General features: G+C 42.6%; 1 protein-coding gene across 3 annotated transcripts; it reads right to left on the bottom strand.

Annotated features, from left to right (window-relative positions):
* Nucleotides 1–2,387: 2,387 nt before the first annotated feature.
* Nucleotides 2,388–7,645, bottom strand: LOC115988919 (receptor-like serine/threonine-protein kinase SD1-6). Of its 3 annotated transcripts, none has more exons than XM_031112555.1 (7): nt 6,749–7,645; nt 5,139–5,309; nt 4,629–4,750; nt 3,535–3,745; nt 3,180–3,417; nt 2,952–3,102; nt 2,388–2,854 (listed from the first exon to the last, which is right to left on the bottom strand). In XM_031112555.1, exons 1-7 carry the CDS (start codon nt 7,605–7,607, stop codon nt 2,570–2,572), a joined length of 2,037 nt encoding a protein of 678 aa, XP_030968415.1. In that variant the 5' UTR covers nt 7,608–7,645; the 3' UTR covers nt 2,388–2,569. The 3 variants fall into 3 exon arrangements, with proteins under 3 accessions (XP_030968415.1, XP_030968416.1, XP_030968417.1); XM_031112556.1 differs by lacking the exon at nt 6,749–7,645 and adding an exon at nt 5,385–5,639; XM_031112557.1 differs by lacking the exons at nt 5,139–5,309; nt 6,749–7,645 and adding an exon at nt 3,820–3,840 and having other exon boundaries at nt 4,629–4,686.
* Between the last annotated feature and the right edge of the window lie 10,516 nt (nt 7,646–18,161).

Below are 18,161 nucleotides of genomic sequence, written 5' to 3'. Positions count from 1 at the left end.
CTAGACAAAATCTCCTGGGCACTATGCGTCTCTGCCACCAAAACCGGTGAACTAGCCGTATCTTAAAGAAAAGTAAGTACTAGTCAATAGCAAATAATTAACTTGTCTGTGTTTGTGATTTTCGTCTCTTATTCATGGCTTTTTCTTATACAGTGACCTGATCCATGGAGAGTGTGTAGCTATGGAGAAGAATGTGAGTTTAGAGAGAAAAGATGTTTAGGTTTAGTCTTTAGAGAGAGAAGCATTGAATTTAGGGAAATTAATGTGGGAGCAAGTAACTCATTAATTTTTAGACATAATATTAATGATATGGCATTTGTGTTTTTCACCCTTAGATCTTATGAAGATCTATGGTTATAAAAAGGTATAACTTTTGTGAAGTTACACTATGTGAACTTGAACCCATCTCATTTTTTTTTTTTTTTTTTTGAAAGAGAGTTTCAATCTATGACGTCCGCTCCTGATGATAGCTCTTTATCATCAGACTAAGACACCAATCAGTTTTTGGTGTAAGTGGGGATTGAACCTCAGATCTTTTATACAACCATCAGAAACTTCACCAGTTGAGTTAACTGGAACCCATCTCATATTAAAATAATGAAGTGTACAATTTTTGAGACCTCAAAATTTTTTATGAGGTACAATATTTATTTGGTCAACCAAAAGTCAAATGTCTTCGCTATGTATTATGTGGCACATGTAAGGAATTCCACCCATTGAAAAAAAGGTAAAAAAATTGCAAATTTTACCCCCCCCCCCACCCCCAAACCCCCAAGCACAAATGGAAGAGGAGGTGCCAATTAAGATACAATGCTCTTAGCTTTTAAATAGATTTTTAGTTGCAAAAAACACCAAATAAGATGGAATCATGGCCCTCCAAAAAAACATCATCAGTGGCGGTGCCACGTGTATATATATATATATATATATATATTTGAACACCCTAACCTTTAAAAAATAGAATACACACACACACATATATATAAAGCGAAACGTTTGACTTTTTGTTAACAACTTCTTATTGCGCCACCTAACTATATAAATCCAAGCCACATATACATTTAAAAACACCGAACAGTTATGCCTTTTTCATTTTACCCGTTAAGTTTCAATATCTTCTCACCGTTTCACATAGGATAAAAGCGGAACGTTTGACTTTTTGTTGATCACTTCTTATTGTGCCACCTGACTACATAAATTTATGCCACATTTAAAAACTTCGAACAGTTGTGTGTTTTTCATTTTACCCATTAAGTTTCAGTATCTACTCACCGTTGGGAATTTAGAAGAGTAATATAATGAAATAACAAAATGATCTAGTAGAAAATCAAAAGTTTTGATTGGCTTGGAGGAACAATTGAATATTATCTTTAGACAATATTTGCCCCCACACAAGAGTTGCTAAAGGGTTACTGTAAGTTTTGGACCTCTGGAAAACATAGTGTTTAACCTAATTTATTAGCCAAGTTCTTACTTAGGTTAATTATTCAGATCTAGGTTAAAGATTCATCACAAGAAAACGTGCACAGTGAAAATTGAAATAATACAAAATGTGATGACCTACGAAAACTAATGAAACAATCTAATTTCAAGGTAAACAATTGGGGGGAATGATCTCAAGAGAACAATCCACTATATCAAATTAAGATTCACAGTCAATAATACCAATTTGTAGTAAATCTAACTACAGTTACCAAACTGAGCTATGAACCCCTCAGACTTATTTGATGTGAGCTTGCTCCAACATGAATCTCTAGTTTATGTTTTGATCTTCAATACACTTGATAGCTGAAGCTTGCTGCAACTTTTACTCCACCAGTACAAATAATATTTGTGTAATTTCCATTAGGTTCTTGAAAGAGTTAGAAGGTACAATTACCTCACAAATCACACAAGAGTAGGTCTTCAAGACTTGGAAAACGTGTTTTAGGCTTTCCTTATATGCCTAATAAGTTTGGATTGAAACCCTAAATGTTTCGCGAGCTAACGGGCCTCAAATTATAAGCTCATTACAACATGGCAAAGCCTATGAGATCTATTTGCACTTTTTCTTGTGGGTAATGACTGTGAGTAATTGATTGAATCCAAATTCTAGATTGCCAAATTCATTCTGCAGGCCCACCTATGAGATATGACAAGAAAATAATAGCGGCTCAAAATGTCCAAGTCTCTTGTTTATTTTGTACAAATGTCCCCCAGTTCATCAACGGCCTACGTATCAAATGCGCTATTGAGAAGCCCAACCCATAAAGGAACAGACATCGAAATAATAATAATAAATGACATTTTCCTCGTAGCTACAAAAGAAATTTCAACACAAAAAATCACTTTTTTGTTGATTATAATTGAAATTTCCTTTTTCAATTTGAAAATTGAAAAACATTTTTATACAAAATACATTATTATTTAATAACCATTTAGTTTTTACAGTACAATCATTTGCTCAATTAACTGGATCTTCCTTCACAAATTCCAATACATATCCTATCCTATTTCATAGAAATTTAGGGTACAATATTAAGTTCACCATCTTGCAAAACCAATGGCAATCTTGTACAGTTGTAAGCGTTCATTTTGGTACAATAGTAGAAAAACTTAGCTCATTTACAGAGATTTCATCCATTGGCATGAATTTAGCCACTGAAAATGCAGGGTGTTTTGGTTCAGGAAGGGCTATTGATTCACTTCCCAGCATAACTATCACAGTTGACATGGTGGGTCTGTCTTGTGGATTTTCCTCAACACACAAAAGTCCGATATGTATGCACTTTACAATTTCTGATGTCGAACCTGATTCTATCAAGAAGTTGTCCACGAACTCTAACACTTTATCTTCATTCCATAGTCTCCATGCCTATGAATTTAGATTGCAAATGGAGTTATATTTCATATATGCTATCCCATTTCCATTTTTGTCTAACTCTAATTCAATCCAACAAAAGTTAACATACATATGCAAGGAGTGTCTGCGAATGTTCAGTGAGATAGAAGCCACTACTCCTTTTGCCACTAATAATCTCAAGCAAGATTACACCAAAGCTGAAGACATCGGACTTAACAGAGAATATTCCTTCCATTGCATATTCTGGAGCCATGTACCCACTTTTTGGATACCAACATCATTATTATTATTATTTAAAAAACCAAGAAGAAGAGAAATAAAAGAAGAAGTGGCTTACTATGTTCCTGCAATTCTTTTGGTGTTAGCTATATTTTGGTTTTCAGAAAAGATCCTCGCCATTCCAAAATCTGATATTTTGGCAACCATGTTATGGTCCAACAACACATTACTAGGCTTCAAGTCTCTGTGAATGATTTTAAGCCTAGAGTCCTCATGAAGATATAGAAGTCCTCTAGCAATCCCATTAATTATGTCATAGTAAGTCTTCCAATCAAGTTGCAACCTCCTTTTTGAATCTAAAATTCAATATTAATGTTAAGTTATGAAATAGTGTATAAATATGAATGGTAGGAGTCTACAAGAAATCCAAAATATTGTCAGACTTAAAAAATAGAATGTAGGAAGAAACAAACCAAAAATAAAATTATCAAGGCTTTTGTTGTGCATAAACTCGTATACAAGCAACTTTTCCTCTCCCTCTATGCCACATCCCAATAGCCTCACAAGATTTTTGTGCTGAAGTTTTGCTATAAGTATGACCTCATTTTTGAACTCCTCTAAGCCTTGCAATGACTTCATTGAGAACCTTTTAACTGCCACTTCCTTCCCTTCAGGTAGCACACCCTGAGTGAAAATAACCTCCAATCAGACAAAATTCAGGACCTAGTTGTTAATTGGTATGGATTGTATTAGATTACCATTAATTAGAAGCCTTTGGCCTGCATGACAAAAATATTATAAGCACACTTTGATTCATATGTTTGGGACAACTTATTTGAATAGTCTTTATCAAAATGTATAGCTTTTGGTGACTTTTATGTTAAATGTGTGATAAAATCTATAAAAGCTTGCTTATTTTTAATAGGCTAAAATTTAAATTATTTGCAAAAAAATTGAAACAAAAAGGAAAAAGTAAAAAACAATAAGCAAATACGAAACACTTTCGGACTTAACCTCTTTTTCTACTCAGTTTGGAGTTTAACATGACAAAGAATCCTTCGGAATCGCAAACAACATAAAAAAGAATCCTAGCCGACTTAACATGACAAAGAATCTTTTTAGTGTCTTCAACGGTTTTCTATGAAGTATGGTTTTCCATTCTCTATGTCAACATATTTTTATTACTTATTTTATTTATATATATATATATATATATATATTTTTGGATGATATGTAGAGTATATTGTGAAATATATATATATATATATATATATGTATACTACTGTGTTATATCTGTATTATTTTCAATATTGTGTGATTAATCGTTTCAATTAAGTATTTCTAAATTGTTGATCGCCAAGGGGTTTGGACTTTAGAGTAAATTTTGACGATGTGTCCAATGCTTAGAATGGCTGTAGAATAGTTCCCTTCGCAGAATTTATAAAATCCCAACTTTGAAAGCTTTTCAAATTCTAATTTTTTTTTCATATTTATATGCAGAAAATTTGCAATGTTTGCTAATTTTGAGTACTAAAAAACACAAGAAATGAATTTTGATTCTACGTACCTTGTAAACTTTACCAAATCCACCTTCACCAATCTTGTTGTCATCTGAGAATTTATTTGTTGCAACTTCAATTGTCCCAAAATCAAATTGCAAGGATTCTACAGTTGTTATTTCACTTGCAGCTAAAGATCCAAAAATAAATAAACGTAAGAGATTACACTACAAAGAGCATTGTTTGCAGACATGATAGAGGTGAGTGTTTATACATATTCAATATAATCTTTATACAAGGAAAAGAGTTTTGTTAATGGGTATTCTTAGAATATTTGTTAATAAATCATTTTTTAAAAATTTTAATATCACTTTTATAAAAAATATAAAAGCTCTTTAATTTTTTTTTTTCTATTTCCATAATTTTTTTATAAAAAAGAAAAAAAGAAAAAAAAAAGTTCATTAGCCAATTTTCTTAAGATATTTATTAACTTTTCACATTCTAATTTATATAGCTTTTAACATTCCCTCACGTGCGGCTTGAAATACATCGTTAATGAAAGGATTCCACTTGCATACCTTGATAATTGAGGAGGCCATCAGATTTTTTAGTATTCTCTTCTTTTATATCATTGGACTTCATTCTTGCTCTCCTCCTTCGGAAACAGTAAAGCAGAATGACTAGCAGCACAGAGGCAGCAATTGTAACAGCAATTACGATAGCTATTACCTTTGAGCTTTTGCCTTTCCCTGCAAAAACAATATCATGTTTTATTGAGAATAGTTAATAGTCAGTTATAAGAAATGCTTAAAGCACTATTATACCATAGGACCATATTGGCTTCGCTAGTATACTTGACTTTTTAGAGCATTCTCGTCTAGCTAGTCAAACTAGCCTACTAAGAATATGATTAAACACCCACAAAAACTGTTGGGTGCCGATGCCCACAAGTCCAGCCCACACTCTTTGTCAAAGCACCTTCGATGAGCTTGTGAGAGAAGTTTGTCAAGTAAATGAAGTCAGCTTTTATGTGCAAAAGTCAAGCCAAATTTCTGAAGGATGTATCTATCGTCTTGTGCGTGTCGTACAAGCTAGAGAAGAAAAGTAGAAAGCTGAAAGAATAAATAAATGACGCCATCGAAGAAATCCCAGAGTTAGGAATGGCAATATAATTCCGTAGTTGCAATTACCCGCCTCACTAGCCCTTAATGGGAGGGTTTTACCTGCCCTGCATGACAAATGGGACGAGGATGGGGGATTAACGTTTTTTCCCGCACCTGCCGCATTTATATTTAAATAATTAAAACAATATTTTACAAGTTTTTTATAAGACAATAAACAAATGTTTTTAGCCTTCTAATTATAAATTTATGATTTTTTTTTTATCGTATTATTGAACTTATACTTTTATGTTCTTATATTTATGTTGTTTATATTTTTTAATTGTTGTATTGTTATGTTTGAATTGTTTTTATACTTCTTATAACTTGAATTGTTGGATTGTTATGCTTGAAAAGGTTTTTTAATGTTAGAATTTGTCTTTTAAAATGTTTTATGAATTTTAATTTAATGCATTCAAATAAATTTTTAATTAATTTTTATGAGTTTTAAATTTTTATGAGTGTTATATTTGATGTAAATTTTGAAAAATTCATTGTTGAATTACATTTTATTATAATATCCTCTATGTTTGAGAAATTTTTAAGTGATAGAGATCAATAACAATCTCATCTATAAAATGTTTGAAATTAATGTTTTTGTGTTTTAAAATTATACATAAAATATTAGTTTATATATTGAATAGTAAATAATATCTTATTAACACAAAATTTGATGTGATTCTTAACAACATTTGAAACATATAGTCTAACTATGGAATTTTCAAAATACAAAATTAATAAAAAGTTTAGACAACGTAATAATAAATGTTTAATTAATAAATACCTTTAGGACATTAATAGGTTTACATTGTACTAACAGTATAAATCTTACATTATACCCTAAATAAAAGTATACCCTTGCAAAAAGCGTAATGTACACTACATATTGTACACTGTATACTGGACACAATTGTTTAGTCTATAATTGTTTATATTTTTAATACAATAAAATTAAGAATTTGCCTCATGAACTAAATAAAAATAAAAAAAATCCTTTCCAATAAACATCATCTTGATAGAATATGTACCTTTTGGTCCAGGTCCCGGTGCGGCAGCAGCTTGTACATGGTAAAACGCGAAAACTTCATACCTAACGTTACAACTAGGATTCAGAACTCGACCCCCTCTCTTTCCACCAAAAGATTTGGACAAGTTTGTTATGGCTTCCCGAAGACACCTATTGCAATCAAAGCTGGATAGGTCAGGGAGGCACTGTACAAGGTTGTATAGTGTTTGCGAGTCAGTAAATTTGGTTTCTTTGGTACCAAATCTTTTAGCACCGGACGAAGCATTTGCTGCCGCCCCCGGCACCAAGTCACTCAATGTTTTTTCCGCTAGCTGAATGAATCGATCCGGCTCTGTTATATCCAACAAGTTCCACAGAATCTTACTCGGCTCGTCTTCCATGACGGAGAAGAATGATCGATTTGAGTAGCGTAACATGCATTCATCATACCATACCACGGCCACTTTTTCTTCTGGGCAGTACTGCTGAACAATCTCTTTGGTTGCTGTTGACACGCAGTCTTGGCACTCAATGGTGGCGAGGTCACCGCGGCAGAGGAAGAGGCCGTAAACTGTGTTCTCTGGGGTTTGAGTTTGACCCACGGTGGTGTTGTAGAAACCGGCTTCACGCGTGGAATTTGTGTTAAGGAAAGAGAGGAGGTTGTTGAGGTTAGACTGGTAGGTGCTATTGGGGGAGAAAGTGGTTTGGTTTGAACAGAAATGGTAGCGGTATTCAGCTGCTTCACCCCAAATGCTTAGGTAGATGAGTATGGAAAAGAGCACTAGGTGCATGGAGACACTGAAAGAAGGGATGCCCATATTTATATGATCAGTCTTGTGCTCGGCCTGCTCAGACTCAGAAGTCTCAGGAGTCAGGAACATGGAAAATGATTTGTTTATATAATACAGTAGCACTGAGATCCAATGAAAGAAAGCCAAGCTATTAATGCTTGCTCCATGATTTACACCTTGCCATGGTCATTAAACTGTGGCAAAAATTGTGATTATAGTTTTAGTTGATGATGCCGAAAATAGTATCACCAGTGAGTCACACGTTCCTCGTACGATCAAACGGCACCTGCACAACGAAAAGGAAGAACCTAGCAGAGAGTACCGGTGTGGTACCGGCCAAACACCCTCCGAAGGTCAAGTTAGAACTATTCTCACTGCTCTAGAGTGCTAGAGAGGGTAAATTATGCGTACCTTGTTTTGTGAGGGTGCTTGGGTTTTTATAGTAGTAGATGGTTGACCTCTCTTCCTTGGAGTAGAAGTCTTTTCCTTATAGGAGTCTTCTTGGGCGTATTTTACGGGATTCTTTCCATATAGGAGTCTTTAGGTTCCTTGAAACGCGGAGAGCAAGTTATTTTACTTATATACGTAAACGGGCAGGTCAATCAACTTGTAGACCCACGCCGTCAGTTTAGGATAACCCCGTCTGCCCAAGTTTTACTCCCGTCTGCCTAATTACTCCTGTCAGTCTAATTTTACTTCCGTCAGCTTCAGGATGCCCGGTTACATGTGTGCTCTTCCTTTACTCCCCCGTCAGTCTTGAAGACATGCTGACGGTACAGTTCCCTCTCGTCAGCTTTGTCAAGCTTGCCCGTCACCCTTATCTAACTAGTTTTATCCTCATCACTTGCCCCCTACTCCATACCTCCGTCAGACTTTGTACTGACGGGTTGTGGAGTTTGTTTTACTGGGATATCGTTCGCGTGGATTTTGTGCATTTAATGCCTTGGACAGGTGGCTTGCTCCTATTGGCTTTGCATTCGACGAGACGTCGCTTCGTCTTTCGCGCCATTTTTTTTATATATATAAACAGCACCTCCCCTCATTTTTCACTATTTCATTCTTGCTGATCTTGTGGAGAGAAAGACCGTCGCCCCCCTTTCGTCAGCTTTACTTCCGTCGGTTTATTTGGCGCTGTCTTTTAGAGTCGTCCAGAAAGCCTTCATACCGGTAAGTTTTCATTTTTTCTTTCCTTCCTTCTTCTTTTCCCTTTGTTATTTTGCCTCATTAGTATGGTCGTCAGCCTAGGTACTTAGCTTAAGCCCGTCACTTGTAGGTAGTCAGATGTCGAGTAACGCGTCTTGTGAGGAGTCGTCAGTCCGCGAAGGAGCGGGCTACGACGAAACCTTTGGCTCTGGAGATGAGTCAAACTTCTCCCTTCCGTCAGAGAGAGGGTCGTCAGCCCAATCTCCTGACGACGATGAGAGTTTTGCTGAGGGAGATGAGGATGTGGGAAGAGGGGATGGAAATGGCGAGGATGGAGTGGATGTTGACGGAGAGGACAGTGACGGGGATGAGAGATCCAGTGAAGGGACCTCAGAGGGTCCCGGAGATAATCGTCCCTTCATTCTTCCTGAGGATTGGGCCGTCAACAAATTTTCGCCTGGGATGAGCGACAAAGTTTTTAGGGAGTTACGGGTTCGTTATCAAATTCCAGACCACATTCCCCTCCGTCTCCCTACAGAGAATGAGAGGTGTTACTCCGGGAGGACAGCTGACGTTGGCATGTATGACGCCATGTTTGCTGCCGGTCTGAGATTACCGTTGACGGCTCTACACCGTCAGCTTGCTGACTTCCTTGGAATATCCGTCACCCAGATCGCCCCAAACGCCTGGAGGACTTTTATAGGATCTGAAATCCTTTGGGGCAGTCTTAGCGGAGGACACCGTCAGCTCACTTTAGAAGAATTCTTTCATTGTTATAGGCCTCACCACATCGCCTCGTCTAAGGGGACGTATCATTTTAATGCCAGGGAGAAAGGCCTAAGGCTAGTGTCAGATATGCCAGACTCAAACAGGAACTGGAAGAGTCGGTACTTTTTTGTTGAGGGGACGGATTGGGTTTGCCGTCAGGAGGAGTGGGCGACGATGCCCCGTGGTTACTTTGACAATACCTGGGCCTTCGTCAGGGATTCAGGTTAATCCCGTCAGCTATGAGGCTCGTGTGTTTTCTGAGGCGATGCTAACAATACTTTTTATTTCTTTCAGCTTATACCCGTCCTCACATAACTGACGAGCAGGAGGAGTTTATCCAACGGATTCTGGAAATTCCTTTGGAAGAACGTAAGTGTAGGGATTTGATCACCCTCGACACCCTTCACTTATACTGTGGGGGTCCAGATCCGTCAGCGGAAGCTCGAAAGTTGGAAGAATTTGCACGCCGTCGTGAGTAGGCTTTAATTTATCCCGTCAGTTTTTTATTCCTCCGTTACCTACCTTAATGGTGTTCTTTGTGTTGTAGAAATGGACTCTGCGAAGCAAAGGATAAGGGCCGCCGCAGCCCGTCAGAAGGAGGAGAGAAAGAATAAGGAGGCAGCAGGGGAGGCCTCGTCAACTCCAAAGGTCGTCGCTAAGTCGACGAAGAGGACGCCTGACGGTGATGACAGCCGTCCCTTAAAGAAAGCTGCCGTCACTCCAAGGGACGAACCACTGAAGGAGAAGTCCCTTCCCAAGCCTAGTCATGGTGCGGGCAAGGGGGTGATGACTTCTGCCGGTCCCGTCAGCGAGGGCCCCTGCCGTCTCCTGACCCACAAGGATTATGCCGTCGGGGAGGTTGGGTCCCTGATTAAACCGACGGATATTGAACCTTGTGACCAGGTGGGGACGGAGGAACTAGGGGCGTCAGCCCTTTTTGACCTTACCAGGGTATGTTTACTAAAATTTTGTTTGGGGAAGCTTTGCTTTGCTTTGGTATACTTTTCAACTGACGGATGTGTTTTCTTAGGCCTTGGTTCGTGTCAAGGCCCTTCAAGATCGTTGTGTGGCGAAGGAGGGGGTCGTCACTCGAGTCCGCAGTCACAATAAAAGCCTGTTGAACCAGCAAGCTCAGTACAAGGATGCCGTCCGTACCCTCAACATGGAGCTGCAAGAAGTTAAGGAGAAGCTGACGGAGAGCAGTAGTCGGAGTGATAAACTCCAGGAAGAGGTGACGGCTCTGGGCGAAAAGCTGCAGACGGCAGAGGCTGACGCGATCAGAGATTTCAAAGCGTCGCAGGCTTTCTTTGACTCGTGTGGCGAATATTATGGCACCGGGTTTGAAGACTGCCTTCAGCAAGTCGCGTCGGCCTACCCGGAGTTGGATTTATCCGGGATCACCATGGGTGATGGAGACGACAGCCTCCGTCAGTCTACTCCGAGGCGCGACGACAGCGTGGTCCTGGCTCAGCCTGCTGCTAATCCTGCTGCTTCTGATTCTCCTGCTGTGATTGTGGATGCTGACGGCAAGAATGCTGATGTTCCTGCCCCTTAGCTCTTATTTTGTATTTTGGCTATGTATAAAACAGTTGTAGTTGTAATTTTCAAACAATCTTTAAGTGTTCTCTTTGTTTCCCTTGGGCTTTTGTTTGTGTATAGTTGTGTTTAATTTCCGTAACTTTTATATCCCTTTGTTGATGGTGGCCTTAGACGAAATTTTGGTAATTATTCTCGTCTACTTGGATTACGTCAGCTATTTTGCACTGTTGGAAGCCCCCGTTGGCATGAATGTCATGCCTAGGCCTTAAGCTCCGTCGGCTTGATGACCGTTGGTCTACAGCCCTTGCTACTGTTTTAAGGTCGTCAATCTCTTAAATCCGTCATTTTGATGACTCATTATTGTATGTCTTGGTTTGAGGGCTACGTCCATACGATGATTGCTTCATCTAATGGTCGTCAGCCTTTTTAGCTTCTAGCTTCGATGTTTTTAACATCATTTTAGCTCGTCAGTTTCTTAGGACTTGATGTTTTTAACATCCCCCCTTTTTTTTTAGGACCTTGTCCCTATGATGATTGTTTCATCTTTTAGACCGTCGGCTTTTTAGAGATTTTTTGGACCGTCGGCCTTACCTTTGATGTTTTTGACACCTTTTTGGCTCGTCAGCTTTTTAAGCCTTGATGTATTTTAACATCTTTCATGGCCCGTCAGCCTTAGCCTTGATGTCTTTGACATCTTTCTTGGTCCGTCAGCCTTTTAAGCCTTGATGTATTTGACATCTTTCATGGCCCGTCGGCCTTTAAGATTTCCCGGACCTTCGGCCTTAGCCTTGATGTCTTTGACATCTTTCTTGGTCCATCAGCCTTTTAAGCCTTGATGTATTTGACATCTTTCATAGCCCGTCGGCTTTTAAGATTTCCCGGACCGTCGGCCTTAGCCTTGATGTCTTTGACATCTTTTTGGCCCGTCAGCCTTTTAAGCCTTGATGTATTTGACATCTTTCATGGCCCGTCGGCTTTTAAGATTTCCCGGACCGTCAGCCTTAGCCTTGATGTCTTTGACATTTTTTTTGGTCCATATGTTATGGATTTAGTGGTTTTGGTTGCGGACTTACTAGATCGTAGAAAAAATACACTAGTAATTTCTGAAAAAACTCCTCTTATTACCATGCATTCAAAAAGTAATTAAAAGTAAATCCTGCCCCTTGGGCTAAAAAGAAGAATTATTGCAAAAAATTAAAGTAAATGATAGTTCTGAGGAGTGAGACTAAAGTCTTGCCGGAATGTAAAATAAAATAAGAAAAAGTTCAACTTCGTGCTGTCGCTCCTACTGGTAGTATTTTCGTAAGTGCTCGGTGTTCCATGGGTGCGGCAGTTTCCTTCCTTCCAACGTCTCTAGATGGTACGTGCCTTTCCTTTGCCATGACGTGACTCTGTAGGGTCCTTCCCAATTGGGGCCGAGTTTCCCTTGGGTAGGGTCCCTAGCGGCTCCCATGACCTTTCTAAGAACAAGGTCTCCAACCTGGAAGTCCCTGTGTCGAACCCGGGAGTTGTAATGTTTAGCCATACGGTCCTGGTACCGAGCGAGCCTTTGTTCTGCTATTGCCCTGATTTCATCTATCAGGTCCAACTGTAGTCGCATAGCTTCGTCATTTTTGTTCCCGTCGTGGTTGTGCACCCTGTAGCTTGCGAGCCCAACTTCTGCTGGAATGACTGCTTCGCCTCCGTACGTCAGCCGGAATGGTGTTTCTCCTGTGGGTGTTCTTGCTGTCGTCCTGTAAGCCTATAACACGCTTGGCAATTCATCGGGCCATATACCCTTTGCCCCCTCGAGCCGAGTCTTGATAATCTTGAGCAAGGATCGGTTCGTTACTTCGACTTGGCCATTAGCTTGAGGGTGGGCGGGGGAGGAATAGTGGTTCTTTATTCCTAGTTGCGAGCAGAAATCTCGAAATGAGTCGTTGTCGAATTGCCGTCCGTTGTCCGAGACGAAGACTCTAGGAATGCCAAACCTGCATATGATGCATCTCCAAACAAAGCTTCGTACGTTTTTCTCCGTAATTGTGGCCAAAGCTTCGGCTTCTACCCATTTTGTGAAATAGTCGATGCCTACCACCAGAAACTTTAGCTGTCGTGCTGCTGTAGGGAAGGGTCCCATAATATCTAAGCCCCACTGTGCGAACGGCCACGGGGCCGTCATTGGGGTCAGCTCTTCGGTTGGTTGCCTAATAATGTTGCTGAACCTTTGGCACTTGTCACAGGCCCTGACATAGGCTTCGGCGTCCTTCTGCATGGTGGGCCAAAAGTACCCTGCTCGCACCAGCTTGTGTACCAACGATCTGGACCCTGAGTGGTTTCCGCAGATTCCTTCATGTACCTCTCTCATGACGTAGTCTGCCTCTTCCGTACCCAAGCATCTTAAATATGGTCGGGAGAAACCTCTTTTGTAAAGGACGTCTTTTATTAGGACGAACCTCGCCACCTGGACCTTAAGTCTCCTTGCTGCTTCCTTCTCGTCTGGTAAGACCCCGTTTTTCAAGTATGAAACTAACGGCGTCGCCCAGCTTCTGTCGGAGCATATTTCCTGCATGTTGCTGAGGTTTATTAGTGGAGAAAGCTGTATGAAGGAGAGTACATTACCAGGGATGACCATTTGTTCTGCTGAGGCGGCTTTCGCGAGGCGGTCGGCTCGCTCGTTTTCTTCTCTAGGAATTTGGACGACTTTAGCTTCTAGGTCATCCACTCTCGCCTTTACTTCACCAAGGTACTTCTTCATCTTTTCGCCCTTGCACTCATAGTCTCCATTTATTTGGTTAGTGATGACCTGTGAATCGCAATAGATGACTACCCTCGCAGCTCCTGCCGCTTTGGCAAGGTCGAGCCCTGCTATCAGAGCCTCATACTCTGATTCATTGTTAGTGGCAGGGAAATCAAGACGGACCATACATTCAATGGTGTCTCCTTCGGGCGATAATAGCACAATGCCGGCCCCTGCGGCTTGTCTGTTAGATGACCCGTTCGTATATATGCTCCATTGAGGGGACTCTGCTGCCCCCTTGTCTTCATCATGAGTGAACTCAGCTATAAAGTCGGCGACGACCTGTCCTTTGATGGCAGTCCGTGGGCGGTATTGAATATCAAATTCGCTCAGTTCTATGGCCCATAGTGCCAATCGTCCCGCGGCCTCGGGACTGCTCATTGCTCGCCTTAAAGGCTTGTCAGTCAGGATGTTCACCGTATGGGCTTGGAAGTATGGTTTGAGTTTGCGGGCTGCCGTAACCAATGCAAAGGCAAGTTTTTCCATGGGCGGGTATCTTTCTTCGGCCCCATGAAGCGCGCGGCTTGCGTAGTACACGGGCTTTTGCACTTTCTCTTCTTCTCTGATTAAGGCCGCGCTAACTGCTGCGGGGGAGACGGCTAGATAGAGAAAAAGCTCCTCTCCTGGCTGCGACGGGCTTAGTAATGGTGGGGAGGAGAGGTAAGCCTTCAATTCTTCGAAAGCTTGTTGGCATTCGTCAGTCCACTCGAAGGATTTCTTCAATGTTCGGAAGAAGGGTAAACACTTGTCCGTGGCCCTTGACACGAACCTGTTTAGTGCTGCTATCTTTCCGTTGAGGCTTTGCACCTCCTTCACATTTCTTGGTGGTGCCATATCCAGGATGGCCTGGATCTTGTCCGAATTTGCTTCGATGCCCCTCTGAGACACCATGAATCCTAAGAATTTTCCTGTCGTTACCCCAAAGGCACACTTTCCTGGATTGAGCTTCATATTGTAGGAGCGAAGTGTGTCGAATGTTTCTTTGAGATCTCCCAGATGATCTTCCTCCCTTCGGCTCTTCACCAACATATCGTCCACATAGACTTGGACATTCCTCCCAATCTGCTGCGCGAACATTTTGTTCATGAGTCTCTGGTACGTTGCGCCTGCGTTTTTTAGGCCGAAGGGCATCACCTTGTAACAGAAGAGGCCTTGGCTGGTTACGAACGACGTTTTCTCTTGGTCGGCTTCATGCATTCGGATTTGGTTGTACCCCGAGAAGGCGTCCATAAAGCTCAGCAGCTGGTGTTAAGCCGTGGAGTCTACTAGGATATCGACCCTCGGGAGGGGGTAGCTATCCTTGGGGCAGGCCTTATTGAGATCGGTGAAGTCCACGCACATCCGCCATTTCCCGCTTGCCTTCTTGACCATCACCACATTTGCTAACCAGTCGGGATAGTATACTTCTCTAATAAAACTTGCTTCCCGTAGCTTTCTGACTTCTTCTGCTATGGCTCGGTCTCGCTCGGGGGCAAACACTCTCTTCTTCTGTCTGATAGGTGGAAAGGCAGGCGATACGTTCAACCTATGCACCATGACTGAAGGATCTATTCCCGGCATATCTTCATGATCCCACGCGAATACGTCCTGATTGCGTCTGAGGAAGGTTATGAGCTCCTGACGGATCGTGGTGTTAGCGAGCGTTTCGATTTTGGTCGTTCGACTAGGATCGGAATTGTCAAGGGGTATCTCTTCCAACTTCTCGACCGGCTCTGTTACCGTCCGGCGCTCTTCTATGCTTAAAGCCTGAACCTGATCCTCCATTTCCATCATGGCTATGTAGCATTCGCGTGCGGCCATCTGACTCCCGCGCAGCTCGCCTACTCCGTAATCAGTCGGGAACTTGATCATTAGGTGATAGGTGGAAGTTACTGCCTTCCATGAGTTGAGCGTGGGTCGCTCGAGGATAGCGTTGTAGGCTGATGAGCAATCGACCACCAAGAATGTCACGTCCCTGGCTATTTGCTGAGGGTAATCGCCTACAATGACGGATAATGTGACTGCGCCTAATGGGAATACCCGGCTCCCGCCGAAGCCAACAAGCGGGGCGTTGGTTGGGATCAACCGCTCTCTGTCGATCCTCATCTGCTGGAACGCTGTATAGTATAGAATATCTGCTGAACTGCCATTGTCGACCAGCACCCAGTGCATGTTGTAGTCCCCCACACGCAGGCTGACGACGAGCGCATCGTCATGTGGATGGTGAAGGCGTCGCGCGTCTTCCTCTGAGAATCCGATTATGGGACCTTCTCTCCGTGCTATTTTTGGCACGACTCCCGTCAGCTGAACATTTTGTACCATCCGAAGATAGGTCTTGCGGGCTTTCTTGGATGACCCGGCGGCAGCCGTTCCCCCTACGATCATCCTGATATCCCCGATCGGAGGCCTCGGTCGCTCATTGTCCCGTCGGGGGTGCTGGTCTTGTGCGGGGGGATCCGCTCTCTCCTTGCTAACGAATCTTTGCAGCTTTCCTTGTCTGATGAGGGCCTCAATCTGCTGCTTGAGGTCATAGCAATCAGCCGTGTCGTGGCCGTGGTCGCGGTGGAAATGGCAATACTTATCCCTGGAACGTTTGTTGGGGTCGCTCTTCAGTTTTCCTGGGAACGTCAGAGCCTCTTCGTCCTTGATTTGCATAAGGACTTGATCCACCGGGGCTGTTAGCGGAGTGAAGCTCGTGAATCTTCCCCCCATTGGTCTAGGGCGTCTTTCTTCCCTCCGGTCTCCTGTTCTTGTCTTCTTGCGGCCTTGGTCCTGCCGATTGTCTTCCTGTCGTTCTCTTTTCCTGGGCTTCTCTTCCCGAGCTAGTAGGGCATCTTCAGCGTTCATATACTTCGTGGCGCGGTAAAGAACTTCCGACATGGTCTTAGGGTCGTTTTTGTATAGGGAAAACAAAAACTTTCCCTTCTTCAAGCCATTCGTGAATGCCGCAACAAGGATCTTATCGTCGGCTTCGTCGACTGAGAGTGCCTCTTTGTTGAAGCGGGAGATGTAAGCCCTTAAAGTTTCATCTTCTCGCTGTTTCATGCTCATCAAGCACGCTGTAGACTTCTTGTATCGATGGCCTCCAATGAAGTGTGCGGTAAACTGAGCGCTGAGCTCTTTGAAGGTGCCGATGGAGTTTGGTGCCAGTCGGCCGAACCAAATTCTCGCTGCGCCCTTCAATGTTGTGGGGAAGGCCCTACACATGATGGCGTCCGCTACTCCTTGAAGGTGCATTAGGGTCTTGAAGGTCTCCAGGTGGTCCAGCGGGTCCTTGACCCCGTCATAACTGTCTATTTGTGGCATGCGGAATTTGCTTGGTAAAGGGTAGGAGTTGACGGTGGCGGTGAACGGCGAGTCAGTTCGGTTGACAAGGTCGTCCAGGTCGCTTGATACTCGTCCCTTGAGAGCATTCATCATAACCTCCATTTGTTCCTTCATGGCCTGCATCTCCGCGATAACAAGTGGCGGAGCAATCTCTGCGAGGGAGGGGATGCTCGTGTTCTGCCGTTCTGGTTTGCTCGGGGCGTTGCTGGCCTGGGGGCCTTCCTGATTTCTCCTGTCGGCGCTAGTTCCCTCTTGCTCTGCTCCTTGGTTGTTGGGGGCTGCATTCTTCTGTCTCAGTTGCTCTTCTAGGTCGTGATTTTGTTTGGTGAGGCGCTCTACGGCAGCGGCGAGTGTCCTCACCTGTCTTTCAAGAGCAGTCGTAGGGGCTTCTTCTTCTTGAGCGTCGTTGGTTGTCGCCATTGAGCGAGTGAGTACCATGTAACTCTTTTGTCTAGGAAGCGAGAACGCGCTACGTTTCCCACAGACGGCGCCAACTGATGAAGCTGAAAATAGTATCACCAGTGAGTCACACGTTCCTCGTACGATCAAACGGCACCTGCACAACGAAAAGGAAGAACCTAGCAGAGAGTACCGGTGTGGTACCGGCCAAACACCCTCCGAAGGTCAAGTTAGAACTATTCTCACTGCTCTAGAGTGCTAGAGAGGGTAAATTATGCGTACCGTGTTTTATAAGGGTGCTTGGGTTTTTATAGTAGTAGATGGTTGACCTCTCTTCCTTGGAGTAGAAGTCTTTTCCTTATAGGAGTCTTCTTGGGCGTATTTTACGGGATTCTTTCCATATAGGAGTCTTTAGGTTCCTTGAAACGCGGAGAGCAAGTTATTTTACTTATATACGTAAACGGGCAGTTCAATCAACTTGTAGACCCACGCCGTCAGTTTAGGATAACCCCGTCTGCCCAAGTTTACTCCCGTCTGCCTAATTACTCCTGTCAGTCTAATTTTACTTCCGTCAGCTTCAGGATGCCCGGTTACATGTGTGCTCTTCCTTTACTCCCCTGTCAGCCTTGAAGACTTGCTGACGGTACAGTTCCCTCTCGTCAGCTTTGTCAAGCTTGCCCGTCACCCTTATCTAACTAGTTTTATCCTCATCA

The sequence above is a fragment of the Quercus lobata genome, chromosome 5, assembly GCF_001633185.2.
Source record: "Quercus lobata isolate SW786 chromosome 5, ValleyOak3.0 Primary Assembly, whole genome shotgun sequence".
In the NCBI taxonomy this organism is placed as follows: Eukaryota; Viridiplantae; Streptophyta; class Magnoliopsida; order Fagales; family Fagaceae; genus Quercus; species Quercus lobata.
This window is presented reverse-complemented; position numbering and strand designations above follow the sequence as displayed.